The sequence below is a fragment of the Beta vulgaris genome, chromosome 8 (assembly GCF_026745355.1).
Source record: "Beta vulgaris subsp. vulgaris cultivar EL10 chromosome 8, EL10.2, whole genome shotgun sequence".
NCBI classification, from domain to species: domain Eukaryota; kingdom Viridiplantae; phylum Streptophyta; class Magnoliopsida; order Caryophyllales; family Amaranthaceae; genus Beta; species Beta vulgaris.
In genome coordinates this window covers 25,959,068-25,974,444 of record NC_079209.1, presented here as the reverse complement: position 1 = coordinate 25,974,444, position 15,377 = coordinate 25,959,068, and the positions used below count along the sequence as shown (strand labels likewise).

The 15,377-nt window shown below is 33.2% G+C and overlaps 2 protein-coding genes across 2 annotated transcripts; both read right to left on the bottom strand.

Annotated features, from left to right (window-relative positions):
• Positions 1-5,702: 5,702 nt before the first annotated feature.
• Positions 5,703-9,475, bottom strand: LOC104885067 (glucan endo-1,3-beta-glucosidase 11). Its single transcript, XM_010669773.4, has 3 exons — positions 8,972-9,475; positions 7,703-8,736; positions 5,703-6,406 (listed from the first exon to the last, which is right to left on the bottom strand). Exons 1-3 carry the CDS (start codon positions 9,036-9,038, stop codon positions 6,320-6,322), a joined length of 1,188 nt encoding a protein of 395 aa, XP_010668075.1. The 5' UTR covers positions 9,039-9,475; the 3' UTR covers positions 5,703-6,319.
• A 3,366-nt stretch (positions 9,476-12,841) lies between these two features.
• LOC125492434 (uncharacterized) lies at positions 12,842-15,018 on the bottom strand. Its single transcript, XM_048634911.2, has 5 exons — positions 14,779-15,018; positions 14,581-14,673; positions 14,297-14,401; positions 13,797-14,204; positions 12,842-13,091 (listed from the first exon to the last, which is right to left on the bottom strand). Exons 1-5 carry the CDS (start codon positions 15,016-15,018, stop codon positions 13,035-13,037), a joined length of 903 nt encoding a protein of 300 aa, XP_048490868.2. The 3' UTR covers positions 12,842-13,034.
• Positions 15,019-15,377: the final 359 nt, after the last annotated feature.

The window sequence follows — 15,377 nt, the reverse complement described above, 5'->3', positions numbered from 1 at the left end:
TTGGGTGTTCTTTTGGATATTCGTACTATTGTTGCTAAAACTAAAGCTGACTGGAAATTTCTCACGGGCGAGGTGGATTATCTAGAAATGGGTAATCAATGGGTGTTGTTTAGATTTGCTAACCTTAGTGATATGTTTCTTGTTTGGTCTGAATGCCCCTGCCATGTTTAGGGGGACTTGTTTGTCCTCTAATCCTGGAAACCTGATTTTGATCCGTTTTTAGAAGAATTAAAATGGGTGGATTTGTGGGTTGATTCCTAGTTGAATTGCTAAATTTCGATTATGTTGCTAGTTTGCTTGATTCCAAAGCTTGATTCTAGATCTCTTCTTAGACATAAAATAATATTTGCTAGGGCTTATGTTCGTGTTGACATAACTGAACCTCTGTTAGAATATGCTAAAATAAAAAGATGTGGTGGTAAGACTTGTGGCTATATTATTTGGTATGAGGATTTCTTCTCAAGTTGTTCATTCTGTGGGTGTGATGAGCACTGCATTGATAAATACCCTCTATTATCTGGTCCTCAGAGGGAGGTGAAGGTTTGTCTATTGAAAAATCCAAAGCAAAAGTTCCTTGCTGACACTCTTTCTAAGGCCTTTACGCAAGAATCTGCTGGCACTTGGGCTGAGCAGGCCAATCTTGTGCTAACAAAGCCTAAGTCTTTGGGAAGAAGGTTACCTAATTCTACTTATTCTGATGGTAAGAAATTTACTACCCCTGTTGCTAAGAAATCTGGTGGTATTATTATTAAGGACTCTCTGGAGTCTAGTGCTGTGAGAAAACTTTCTACTCCTACTGGCCATGACCTAGGGAGTGGTAAATCTAATTTATTGTTGCTAATCAAGGTGAGTTATATGATAGTGAGACTAAATCTGATGATGAGAATGGGGGCTTTGGCCAAGATTTGTCCTTCTAATAGAGCTTTTCAAGGTAGCATGTTAGAGAATGAGGAGGTGTTTGCTCCTTCCAATGTTGATCTGTTATCCCTTGTCCCTCTCTATGTTGTTTATCTTGATGTCTTTGAAGGCAATCAGTTTGCGCCCCTTGTTGGGGTTGAGCAGAGAGACCCTTCCCTCTTTGACTCTGATGTTGAAAATATAACTCTCATGCTGCTTGTTGGTCCCTTTATGGATGAGCTGAGATCACAACCTGATGGATCTTTTAACTCAATCAATTCTAAGAGCTCTATTATCAAGAACATTAAAGCATTAGGGGTTAAGCATGACACTTCCCTCTCTAGCACCTCTCCTCCACTCTAAAGAAATATCGTGCTTAGACACTGCCTCAGTCTCCTTTTAGTTTATACTAGCATTTTTTGCACGCGATGCGTGCTTGAATTCTTTTCAAGACAGAAACTCGATTTTTTCTGACTTATATAAAAGTCAAAATTTGAACATTAGACATACAAAGTATAATTATTTTTAGTTGCAAAATTTAATTGGTTTAGTCTCTGTCACTTAAGTCTCTCACTAGTCTCTTTTTTTTTCTTTTCAAGGTCAAAATTCTATGATCAAAATAGAAATTTTATTGAATTTATCTATGATTTCTAATATTATAATTTTTTTGTTGATTTTTAAATTAAGTACACTATTTCATATATTGTAAAGAAAGTGGACACTTGGATTTCAAGTCAAATTTTTGTGAGTATGTATTGACGTTGTAGTGTATTGGTTGTAGTTTGTAAGTTAATTTTTTGGTTTTTGTAAAGTTTCATCATTTGAGTGTTTTGTATAATGTAAATTATGCAATTCTATGATTTAAGTTGACTTGTGAATGATTGTTATAATTTTATTTCCAGTATTTTTATTTGAATCTCCCTTTGGTTTGTAATGGATTTGTAATTTAGAAAGGAAAAGGGGTAAAATAGTCTCTTCATTCGGGGATACTATGCCCCCTTCCCTTATATAATAGAGATATGTTGTACCTTAATTCTTGAACGATATTTTACCTAAACCTTTTTACCTTGATAATTAATCGCTATTATATAATAGAAAGAGATAGGTCCAAATATATGTAAAAGTTTCATTATATATAGGAAACACTATGAAAAAGTAAATAATTTTTTTTCTTGTCTAACTTCTAAATTATGATTTCACTACAAATACACCTCAGTTTTTTTTCCTTGTCTAACTTCTAAATTATGTTTGCACATTTATATTTAAAAATTTTATCATTTCAATTTTTGTCCTTTTCTAAATTTTAACACTTTGAGCTTGAATTATATTTGAATGAAGTTTTGATTTTTTTTCATAAATTTGATATTGGACTTTTTTTGGAAAAACAAAAATTGTTACTTTTCGCAAATTAATTTAGTTTTTTTTTCTGAAAATGGATTTTTGCAAAAATTGTTCGCAAAAAGTTTGATATTGTTTTGCTTTTCAAAATTTATTTCTGAACATGGATTTTTGCAAAAGTTATGGGAAAAATTTATATATTGGCATTTTTTTTAGAAAAAACTAAATTTGTTTTATACGAAAATGAATTAAATTTAAGTCTGATTGTATAAAAGCCCTTTTGAACTCATTGTTGTCGTCTCTATTTTTTTAACTACATAACAGTCAAGTAATTTGCTATTGTTTATTTCAATTAATGTGAAATAATTTTGAAGGTTAAAAGAATTATGTACCTTTTTCGAAGTTCACAAATTGCCGATGGATGAATGTGTGATATCGCCGTCAAAATCTTATGTTTTTCTCAAATTTGTGTTTATAGGTAACTTTTGTGAGTATGTAATTGTGAATGGTTCTTGAGAACAATGATTTGTAAGTAAATTTTTGAAGTAAATGTTTTTGTATGTATTGACGTTCTAGGTTATTAGTTTTACTTTGTATGTTAATTTTAAGTTTTAATAAAGTTTTCTGATTAAATTTGAGTGATTTGCGTGATTTTTATAACATGATTTTCTTAATTGTATGAGTGATTTGTAAAGTTTCTTCTTTTAAGTGATTTGTGAGTGAGTGTTGTAAATTAATTTTCGGTAGTTTTTTTTGAGTCCCGATTTTAATTTTGAGATTCCTTTTGTAATTTAGAAAGGGAAGGGGGCAAAATAGTCAGTTCAAAAAAGGATACCATAGCTTCCCCCTTCCCTTATATATATAATAGAGATTTTTGAAAAAATGTTTGAATGTTTGTAGGGTTTCGGAACATCCGTGGCTTTAATAGGTGTAATGCCCTTTTGGAAGTTAAAAAATTTGGTAATGTACATAAGAACTCTATATTTATGTTGTGTGAAACTAATTTTTCTGCTTCTCCCTCGATTGCTGCTGTTAGAAGTGCAGTTTTAGCCATGTTGAAGTTCTTCCCACCCTTGGGCTCTTTGGTGGAGTCTGGGTCCTGTGGAAGATATATTCCTTGGCGCCTTTTTCACTTTCTATTCTGCATAAAGCGAGTCGCTTTTGGCTCAGCTTGTAATATTCACTATCATTTGTCTAATGTTGTGTTTATTGTTGTTTTTATGTATGCTCTAGCTAAATATCATGAAAAAAACGAATTTTGGATTGATCTGATTAGCTATGTTAATTCTCTCTTACTTGTGTAATTTTAGGGGACTTTATTGAGATTAGTTCAAAAAATGATAAGATAGGTGGAGCTCCTTTTAATCTTAATTGTCTTACTAGAATGAACTTTTTGCAAGATAGCCTAAGTTGTATAGAACTTACTTCGACGAGTAATCCATTCTCTTGGCACAAAAAGAAAAGTGGTGATAATAATTTTTATGAAAGTATCAGTAAAGTTATGGCTAGCATGTATTGATTCATTTATTCCCTTCTGCTTCTCGTTACGACCATGTTTTTACTTCGTCAGATCATTGTCAAGTTTTTCTAAATTTAGATAATGTTGTGCATTCAAAATTCCCCCTTTTAGATTCCAAAACATGTGGTGTTCTAGGAAAGATTTTGATGTTCTAGTTAAAAAACCTGGTGTACAAGATTTTCTGGCTCAGTTCTGTTCTGGACACTTGACTTAAGCGCCGGAGGGGCGATCTTGGAACAAACCCCCGATAGTCTGACTTTATTTTGCAGGATTCCGGTGTACGAATAACGGGGTTTAAAAGCACCTTCTTAAAGCTCACATCAGATCTCTCAACCTTCAACAATCCTTAATTTCTTAGATAGAAACAAATGGTATTTATGTATATTTGGTAATACACACTAATTTACCTTCCTAAAAAGTGAGCCACATTCCTTGCGCCCACTTAAACAGCAAACCAACTCTCCCCTCACCTCCTCAACCAAATTCATATACTGTATAAATTTTTGCACCTTTTTCTTAGAAAAGCATATGAACAATGAAGAAACTATGTGTCCACCATCACGATAAAGTTGAGCTATGTCATGTGATGAACCCACGATTCACAACCAACCATGTTACCCCAGCCCCAAAGCTTATAGATAGCAAACAAACAAACCGCCAAGCTACAACACAAGCCACCTTGTACAAAATTCATAGGCCTTTCCTCTATTTAATCAATCCATATACCATACATCAATCCCATGCATGCACATACCCTTGATCTTTCGCCCGCTGTAAAAAGTGCTTACGACATTTTCATATAAACAGATCACATTGTATATTCGTAGGCCCACATAAAAACACTGGGTTGCATGTGCACCACGTTGGCTGATGTGAGATGTACATAAAACAGTCCATCATCCTCATCATATTGTAATGAAAATGAGGTATACACAGTCCTTAGTTTCCTTAAAGCAGCAGTTTATTAAAAGCTCCTTTCATAAAAGTTACCCAATGCTGACGGTTTTTAGCCTGAGAAAGAATAAAGTTAAGGCCGCCAAAGTGCCAAACTTTTTTACTTTATCATGTCACGCAAAACTAATTTGTTATATAATATATAGCGTAGCCCAGTATATTCTTAGAATTACAATATCTAATTATGTTGAAAAGAACATACTTGTATATTAAAGCGAAGCTTTCGGATTGTTTTAGCAAATTAATTAGATTGTAATGGATTCCACGCACTAAAAGTAATGATGCAAGTTGATTCAAATCTCATTGAAGGAAAAGAATTGCGTGATATATTATTAAATTGGAGACTTTTTTTGGGTAGGATTACTTTAGACTTGACATAATACTTTTGTCGAATATCCTAAAATAGAAATGAACAAAAAACAATTACAACATGACTCAGTTTCGTCTTCAAAAATTGGTCTTGTATATAAATATGTCCTTTTATTTTAGACAAAAATATGTTCTGCTAAACTGAATAACTAATGGTCTCTCCATTTTCTATATCCAACCGATATTCTCTCTCCATGCATATGATGTAGGACTTTCTATAAACTTTCTTCATCAAATTTATATTCCTACTTTTATTCAATCAATTCAAAATATATATACACTCCGCTACAATTTAATTTGTATATATTTGCTCAAACGCAATATTAGAGATGAAAGTATATTTTGTATTTGGTGACATATTTATTGACACAAAGGTTTAACTATATATGAATAAGTTATAAAATTGTAAGCATTTTATGTCCAATTAACAAAATAATAATGATGCGGATGTTTGAAATTTCGTTGGAAATAGCTGTTATTGGGTTATAACGAGGACATCTCTGTGTTATTGGATATAGAAAGTGGATAATATAATTTTGCGTACTATGAATATCAAATTGGTGCCAAAGGTAACGATAACCCAATTATAGTAAGGTTATTGGAGAATTTTTGTAAAGAAATAACATAAATTAAATATATGATTGTATATATATTTTGTAATCCCATAGTCAATAAATGTACAATGTTTGTTTGACTGGTGACTCAATGTAGGGTAAAAGTTAAATCATACATGATACATAAGATAATACAGGAGAAAGAAATTTGGATAAGGAAATATATTTGGACCCCATAAAAGTTTAGGTGCTTGACTTTTTTTGAAGGTGAAAGACTCATTCATATCCAACCAAGATACCCATCATAATCAGCATTCAGCATTCAGCATTGCGGGTGTAGTTCTGAATTTAAAGAGCATGTATGGGGTGTATTCTTCCAATTTTTTGTTGTATCTTGAAGCTGTTCTTTTCTGTGTTGTCCCTCATAAAAAGTTAGGTGAAAAAGAGCCCAACTTTTTCAAACCAATTGGCCAAATTTCTGGAAATTTAATCTTGTAATCTTTTCATCACATATTTTGTGTACCACCTTTTGAATTAATTAAGTGTAACAAGAATAATTTCCTGATCTCTAGACCTAAAGTTTGTAAATGATGGTACACAACCTATATGATGAATATAATACAAAATGAAATTCTTTGGTATGTACATGATTAATTAATCTTGCGATAAATTAGCCAAAAAAATGTTGTTAAGTTGGTCTTCTCATAAAACCTTGGAAAGCCAGCAAATATATAAACATCCAGTAGACCAAGCTTTGATATCCTTTGTGTGTTTCCTGTTTTAAAATAGAAAGCAATCAAAGGCATGCAGGTGAACAATTTGTTTTCTAGGCAAATAAATAAGGAAAGGTAATAGACAAATTATGATAACATTAGGGAGTCATGATTAAAATAGATAGAACTCATATCACAATTACTACTAAATTCTAATGATGTTTTTCAACAATAAGATATATACCATTCAGTATCCATGCATCACTAGAATGCATCTCAACAACTTAATACATCATTGTTTACAATTTTAGAAGGTAAGCAAGTTAAAGTAGTATAACTTTTTATTCGTCAAGAATGAAATTAGCATGCCTCATATGGTATTAGTCTTTTTTTTTTTTATCCATATGAGCCACGAAGGCGGTACAAAGTACAAAGAATGGGAGGGGGATTCGAACCTGTGAGGCTGTGACCTATCGTTCACAACACCTCAATCTTAACCATTAGGCCTAGACATCCTTGGTAGGTATTAGTCTAAATTAACTATCATTAGATTTTTTGTTTTGAGAGGGAGTTGACTATCATTAGATACTCCTTCCATTCAATAAAATTTGGTTAGCACCAAACACCAAAGATAAGAGGAGAGATACCACCTATTGAGGATCATTATACTTTTTGGAAGAGAGAAAGAGACTAAGGTATAATTTATATGTTCATAAGTATCTAAAAGTGCGCTCAAGGGATAATGTGGTGTATTAGAGAGGGTAATATGAGCAAAAAATAGCTGAGAAAAATAACATCAAAATGGGTATAGAACAAAAACCAATGGATGAATGTGTATAATGGGTAAAAGAAAAAGATTCGGTTAGAAAACCATGCTAAATTGAAGCATTTTAGCTACCTTAAATGATAAGGTGCTAACATATTTTAGGTGCTCAAATGATTAGCAATGTTTGGGGAGCACCTAAAATAAAATTTCAGGTGGCTAAAATGACTTAAATGATAAGTTAGAAAACCATGCTAAATTTCTTTGATTTACTATCTATAAATTAGTGGATTCAACAAAACAAAATCCTTTCTGCCTAATTTTTTAATTTCTTTTTTGTAATTTGTCACCTGTTTTTCATATGTTCTTTTCTTCCTACTATAAAATCATTTCATATTATGGCTCAGTTTGTCAAAATAACTAAAAATAAGGTATACAGTGCAAAACTTAACCTACACCTATAATTAGTGCGTAGTTCTTTATAAAAAGATTTGACATCCTATATTATTCATCTTAGAACGCAAAACTCAGGAATAAAAACCAAGAATACAAATGCCTAAAAAACCAAGAGTATTGCATTTGGTGATTTGCATACCTTAGAGGCCGAAGATGTCAATGAGATGGAAGTGGAAGATGTAGAAGAATGAGCCAAAGAAGAGAGACCCACATTATAAGCCATTGTACCATCAGGTTGAAACAAACCATAATTTCTTTCAGAAGTGGGGCCAGGTTTCATATCTTCATTAAATAAAGCAAACACATAAACTTCAAGCCTTACACTCGGCCGTAAGGGCGTCCCTTGGTTAGCCATTTGCCTCCTTAACAAATTCTTATTATAAGTTGCAGCATTCTCAACTGTAGCTCCAATCTCATTCTGATCACCCTTTGATGGCCACCCAGTTTCAGACACCCTCACATCCAAACCACCATAACCCAACCTCCAAATCGCGAATATTACAGCATCTACTTGAGCATACAACATGTTGTCATAATGGAGATTAGTGTAAGGATCAACCATCCCTGCATTCGGGTTAAATAAAACATAGTCGAGTTGAATTCGGGTCGGATCATCCTTGTAAGCGAAATATGGGTATGCATTAACCCAAAAGGGTGCATTAGTACTATGCAAGAACCGGCAAAACTGGGTGATCACGTTAGCTAATTCGGGCTTGAATGATCCAGCAGATGGCGGGTATGATTCTTGTAAGACTCCTGCAGAGGTAGGAGAAAATACTTGTATGTACGAGTTAAGACCGAGTTGACTCAACGCACCATGAACACTAACCATTGCAGGGACAACATAAGATGTTAACGAAGTATCCTCATCTGTAAAAACCTCATTGCCTACAGAGATTCCGGTGATATTCGTCGCCGGATAGTAGGGCTTAATGTGGGAATTAACCCATTGAAGAGCTTGTTGAGGGTTCATAAGGGTTGATAACATGTTGTTTTCGACGGTGACAATGAGTTCCACACCAGAATGGGCGAAGGCGGTCAAGATTTCAGGGTTGGTGTCGTAGATTCTTGCCTTTGTTAGTCTTGATGATTTTATCAGGGTTAATACTGTCTCAGGTGGCGGTAAGTTATTGCCAACCTGCCCGTAATTTATTCCCAATGATTCCACAAAACCTGAACAGTTAACAGAAAACAGCCAATTAAACTATCAAATACATAACACAACATAGATATTTTACTAACCAAAAGTATCTAAAAAGCTATGAAGCACGTCAGAAAAACTTTGCTAGCTATTGTTTCTGAAACCTTTATGCTTATGTAAATGTAACTCCCGTTGAACTGTTTTATGCTAATACAGCTCGAAAATGGTTGAAACATGAGGTTTAAAAATAGAGAATGAGTAGATTACCTGAAATGGAGATGGAAAGGAGGAGTAAAAGACATAGGGTACTTATTGTAGAACCATAAAACTTCATTGTAATAACAACTAATAGTTGTATAAAGAAAAAGAAGATTAGAGAGGGTGGGGAGGAAGGAAGAAAGGGAAGAGAGAAGTTAAGAGAGGTGGAGTATATATAATAAAAACGTGGGAGTTGGGTGGGGTGAGGAGGGAGAATTCTTTTCTTTACTTGTTCAAATATTTGGAGGTAAGATAAGAGAAGGGTTACCCAAGAATTTTGGAGTTTTAGTAGACTTGCCTTGACAATATTGTATTTCAGGTTTCAGGTATGAATTTCAATAATGGATTTAGTCAATAATAATTATTAGTTTATGTTGTTTGATTTTAGAGTTTTTAGAAGGGGGGGAAGAATAAGATTGAAGAGGTTTGGGTTTTGTGACTTTCCAACAACGCAACCACCTACCTAAGAGACAATTATCCTCAGCCTGTTCAAATGGTTGGTTTACTTCTTGTAAAAGCAAAGCAAATAATCCCACCAGATTTTGTTATAGTGAACACACATTTGTTTAAGAACTTAAATGTGTTTTTTTGGCCTGTTTTGTTTGGAGCAACTCAGCAATGCACGTGAGTGGATCACTTAAAGGAGAAATGTATGATGGGAATATTCTTTTGGTACTCGGTTGGCATTGGCTGATAAGCGTTTCATCAATTCACTAGTCTCTTCAAAAATCAAGGTTGGCCACTTGGCATATTTGGGTAGAGGCCCTTCTCACCGGCCCACCCTGGGACATGGGATTATCATCTTACCTAAGGGCTAAGGGCTAAGGGCTAAGGGCTAAGGGCTAAGGGCTAGGAGGCTATGAGCATGTACAATGGGGTTCTCTAATTAGCTCTCTAAGGAGAGAGAAAATGGAGAGTCACCTCTTATCTAACTTTACAAAGTAACTTTTCGGGGAGATACTATTTGGGTTGAAAGAGAATGACTCTCCAAAGTGTGAAGCTCACATACTATTGCAATTACTTAATTTTTTTTTTCTTCTTGCAACCATTTATTAATCTTTTTTATAAAATAAAAAAATGATAATAATTACTATCCATTTATGAAATTACACAAAATCTACTATATTTTTTTAATTTATGAAATTAAATAGGAAAAATTGATAAGAATAATCCGACCTTTGGCCGGTCTTCCACCAACGGTACCACCTTCATTTAATCCAGCTATAATCCCACCTTTGACATCAATATTCTCTCAATGGTACGTTACCTGAAGGTAACCTGTTGCAGCAGGTAAGTATGTAGCCGTTATGTTTATTTTTATTTTAGCTTTAATTTTTTTATTTTCTCCCTCCTTATTAACTGTCACTCATCTCTTTCACCCTCTTCCTCCTTCATCCTCTCTCTTCCTCACACTCTGCTTCTCAAGCTTTTTTCCTTTTTTTTTCTTCTTCAAATCTCTTCTTCCTCTGTTCTTATAACCATGGCAAGAGGTTCATTGAGTGGTTCATCCTCTCATTCTTCACGCAAAAAACCAATCTTGTGTAATCATGGAGCAAGTGCTGTTGTACTTACTTGTAAGAAGCAAGGTCCAAATTTTGGGAGGAAATTTTATCGATGCTCGAAATGGAATGTAAGTAGTGTTACATATTGAGCTTAAATTTCCTGATTATTGTTATTTACAAAAACATAAATTTCTTGATTATTGTTAGTTTAACATCCAATTTTTTCTGTTTTATTTAGGGGGACAAAGATTGCCATTTTTTCAAGTGGGTTTGTGATGTGGTTGAGGAGGAGGAGATTTCCAGTGAGATAAGGGATTCGTAATTCAAAATTTTGGACAGAGACACTACCACTATTGAGCTTGAAGTTGAGAAGAAGTTTTTGGAAGATAAACTAATCAGAATGAAGGAAAAACATGAGCTTGAAGTGAAAAACAAAAGATTATCATCCAACATTCATCTATTATGTGTTCGACCGATGTTAGATAATAATAGAGAGAAAGCTTTTCAAATGGCTGTGGTTATGTCTTGGATTTTGTTTGGTATTATTATCTACATGTTGAAGTGAATTGATGTAGGTGTTATGTTAGGGTTTGGAATGTACTTTACGCTTTATCATGAATTGTATTATTTGGAAGTATTAATGAATGAACGTGTTCGGGTTTGATGTAACGCAAAAATGTTTGAAGTTGAGAATTTCATACACATAATTCAAAACGAACACCATTGTATTGTGTTCAATATTGAACCAACGGTTTATAAAAGGTACCAAATTTTTCAACATGAATAATACCATAATCTATTACAAAACATCGATCCAATGTTCAACAATAACACAAACCATAATCTTATAAAAAAGTGACCAAATTGTTCGTTGAGATCCTACACAAAGTACTGTAAAAATCATTGTTGCATGGAGAAATTCTGATTTGCCACGGAAGTAGTTGATGTTGATCCTTGAATTGAAATAATATAGTGTTTTTACGCATTTGATTAGTCGAAATAAGAGTTGACTAAGAGAATACACTAACATCACGATAATCAATATAGTGTTTTTATTGGTTTTTCGTTATTACTCACATATTAATCACACACACACACATATGTATATATATGTTGATCTTAATACTTTTATTAATACGATCCGTTTACATATATATACAAAGTTAAGAGAAGACCACGAATACTATACTAGTATTAAACTATAGTATAACATAAAAACAATTAACTTAAATAATCTTATAGCTTATAAAGACAAGGGAGTGTTATTGTTGTTAATCTTATACTAGTATCAAACTATATGGTTGTTAAATGTTAACAAGTTACTACTTGTTAACTATTTTACTTAACTTATGGTTGTTATTGTTAACACTTTACTTATTTTAATAAGTTATGATTAACTATTTTAATTAACTTATGGTTGTTACTTGTTACATGTTCTTATGATTAACTATTATCATTTTCATTTGATGTTTATTTGTAGTATTGTTCTCATTACCATCATAGCTATTTACAAACTTATATATCAATCATAATGCTTATAATAATAAATCATTTATATAAAGTTTGGAATTGATCGTATACTCCTTATTATTGTCGTTGGTTATAATATATATTATTAAAACATATGAAGAGTCGTTCTACTCCTTTACTCATTAGAGTCGTTTTACGCAGTTGATTATTAGAAATTAATAAGAGTTGACTAAAAGAATACATTAAACATCACGGTAATCAATATAGTGTTTTTATTGATTTTTCGTTGTCATCCTTATATTTATCGCACACACACATATGCATATAAATATATATATATCGATCTTAATACTTTTATTAATATGATTCGTTTACAAAATACATAACAAAATAACACTACTAGAAAAGGAGTGTTGTGAAGACGCTTTTTGGACCAATTGACGACGCTTAAAAGCGTCGCGAAATTTGCTCTCGACGCTGCCAAAAAGCGTCGAGCAGAATCAGTCAGCAATTCGCATCACCAAAAAGCGTCGCCATTGGCGTCACCAAAAAGCGTCGCCATTAGCGTCATCAAAAAGCGTCTCCCTCACCCGTATAGTCGTCTCTACATTTGTTTAGTGGGGTGCCATCAATTAATTTATAGACGCTTTAAAGTGTCCTAATTCAGTCACAACGCTTTTTAGTGTTGAGAGAAGTTTGGCTGGAAAATTAATCTTATATTTGTCATAAGTTCTTGACAAGGAAAAACGTCTAGATTTTGTATGGACTCTTTTGGTACTTTTTTCATAATTAATTAACAAATAATTATATATAATAATACAGTAATAATATAATAATATATAGTAATTTAGAATATAAAGTCAACAATGAAACTTGAAGATTACATAAAAACTTCGAACAATGTATATGTAATCATAAATCATAAACGTAGTTCGCACAATTAAAATTCCTACACACGTTCATCAATAATACTTCATAACTAATATGTTAATAAAAATACCACAAAATTAAAACACACTAAAAATGTAGTTGTAGCCTTACAAAACTAACTAATACTAAGATCTATCTAGCAAAACAATGATGGTAGTCAATTTGAAGCCTCAAGTAGTGTCCTCTTGTTCTTGATCTGTTGGACTTCTATTATTATTTTCGAGTACCTTCAAAAGATGAAAAATAAGACCAAAATTATAATTAGCACATGTAATATATCCCAAAAAATAGGTAACACGAGCATAAAAAATAGTAATACGCTATTAAGTCAACCATTTAGACACTCAACTAAGCTCAGTTGACATGATTTTCCCGTTCTTAAAGCCACCAATAAATTCAAACAATGAGTACATGGAATCAAAAAGTACTGGATGGAATCAAAAAGTAGACCATTGACACAAACAATCACTTTCATATAGCATAATGTTCATGCATCCTGCAATCTGCCATTATAAATGTTACTCTCAGCCAATCAATAAGTTCAATGAGTATTACATGGAATCAAAAAGTGCAGCTAAGCTATAAATGCAAACAGAAAAAGAAAAGGAACTTCAGTTATCAGCCTAACAAAAAATGGAAACGAATTCAAAGGTAACTTCAGTCAAGAAATTAGAGCCAAAGGTCAGAATCTTTTTCCATCATCCACTACACCACGTAGTTTCCTAAATGCAGTACAGATCTAGTGATTTACACACCTACAACAGCAAACTTGCAATGCTCTTTTATGAAAAACAATGTCCTTGTAATCCAATGTAGTTCCACAATGCTTAATTAAGATAAAATATTCTTCTCAAAGTCTATGCAATTCTAAAGTTCCAAAATCCAACGATCTTACGTAAATCATTTAAAACCTTCCTACGAAATGAGCATACCTTTTGGTTTGTCACTTCCAAGACTGCTTGTGCACAATCTAAAAGGTGCATTGAAGCCTCTCCTTTACGAACTTTACCTACTAGTTGAGAAAATTGTCCAACTAGCGTTTTGAGTAGAGAGTTGTTCTCTTGAACTTGGGCTTTCAACAAGCTATTTTCCTTCTTAAGAACGGAAAATTCTTCTTTATCCTTCTCCACAACCACAGTCCTCTTTTGAACCTTTTGCTTATTCAGAACACCATGCACACCGTAAATGTCGCCCTTTCGAACTCCAAGTCCATAGCCTACGGGACGTTCTGGAATCACTCCACCGTACATGGTGTGCTCAAAGGCTTCATCTTCGAGTTCTAAGTCAGACTTAGAAGGGCATACTTGTTTCAATGATTCCAACTTGGCATATGCATCATCCTACACATATAATTACCATATAGAATTAAAGAAGTATTATTTTACATTCAAAGGAAGCAAGCTTAAAAAGTCATTCTAATATGTACTTATACCACAAAATCTGCTGTGACTGTCTCGGGTAGATAGCCTCCATCCTTGCCCATATGAGTTTTTTTCCAAAGAGCTAACAAGCTCATTTTTTCTCCATGCTCATCTTCCTATTATTTTTATTAATATAAAAAAATTAAAAAAAAAATCAACAAGATAAGATGTGAAACATTCATATTTTCCATAAATAAGTTGAAACATTCATATTATTCAAGCAAAATATAAGTGAAAGGCCTAATTCATCCTAAATATGAAATATATAAAAACCTATTATATTCACGATTCATACATAATCAGCTTGCTTGTTCGCGAAGCTCTTCGAACCACATCTGTGAAGTTGATTTAGGGAGGCTCGTGCTCCTTTCCCCAATTCTGACAGTTTCTGCACTCATTTTCATGTAGATTTATTATGGAAAAAAAGTTGATGTTTTCATGAAATAAAATAAGCAAAGAGTAAATAAAGTTTAATTGTAAGTATGTTACTTACTTTTCCTTCTTGCGAATCCCAACGCTTAACCAACTTTATCCACTGATTACTGGTAATTCCGTACGGTGGATCCATATCACATCTCATCGAGTGTCTTCTCCTCTGGTTTATAGTGATTTGATTTAGAGAGTGTTTAAACTGCCTCCAACTTTTACTAGCATGCTTGAGTATTTGTTTGACGTATTCAGGACCGTCGGGAATCACAAACTGTGCCTTAGTTTGAACAAAGAAACAAGCCATATATTTGCTTTGTCAAAAGTTATTCATAAAAAATGAACTCCATAGGACAGATGCAGTAAAGTTCTCGTATCTCTAATCACAACTTATAAAGAAAGGGAAAAGAAAGAACAAACTATGACTATATAGTACCATCGACTTCCTAGTATATTATGAGCCAGATGAATTATTTCCTCTATTCGGCTTGATCTAGACATTTTCCATGGACTTCCTGACTTGTCAAGAATTACCAAATGCACTGAACCTAAATGGTAAAACATTATCTGCAAACAGATGACTTACGTCCAATAATGTTGAGCTTTGTACTCTTGACCATAACAAGACAATATACAAGTTCACTCTGCATTTAGAAGGATTGAAAA

Excerpts from the sequence above, each read along its gene's own strand:
- LOC104885067 (XM_010669773.4), bottom strand. The coding sequence starts at position 9,038 with ATGAAGTTTTATGGTTCTACAATAAGTACCCTATGTCTTTTACTCCTC. Across the intron at positions 8,737-8,971 it reads CCTTTCCATCTCCATTTCAG|GTTTTGTGGAATCATTGGGA; the intron begins GTAATCTACTCA and ends TTAACTGTTCAG. Across the intron at positions 6,407-7,702 it reads TGACATCTTCGGCCTCTAAG|GAAACACACAAAGGATATCA; the intron begins GTATGCAAATCA and ends ATTTTAAAACAG.
- LOC125492434 (XM_048634911.2), bottom strand. The coding sequence starts at position 15,018 with ATGGCTTGTTTCTTTGTTCAAACTAAGGCACAGTTTGTGATTCCCGAC. Across the intron at positions 14,402-14,580 it reads CGAACAAGCAAGCTGATTAT|GAAGATGAGCATGGAGAAAA; the intron begins GTATGAATCGTG and ends TAAAAATAATAG. Across the intron at positions 13,092-13,796 it reads TGGAAGTGACAAACCAAAAG|GTACTCGAAAATAATAATAG; the intron begins GTATGCTCATTT and ends CATCTTTTGAAG.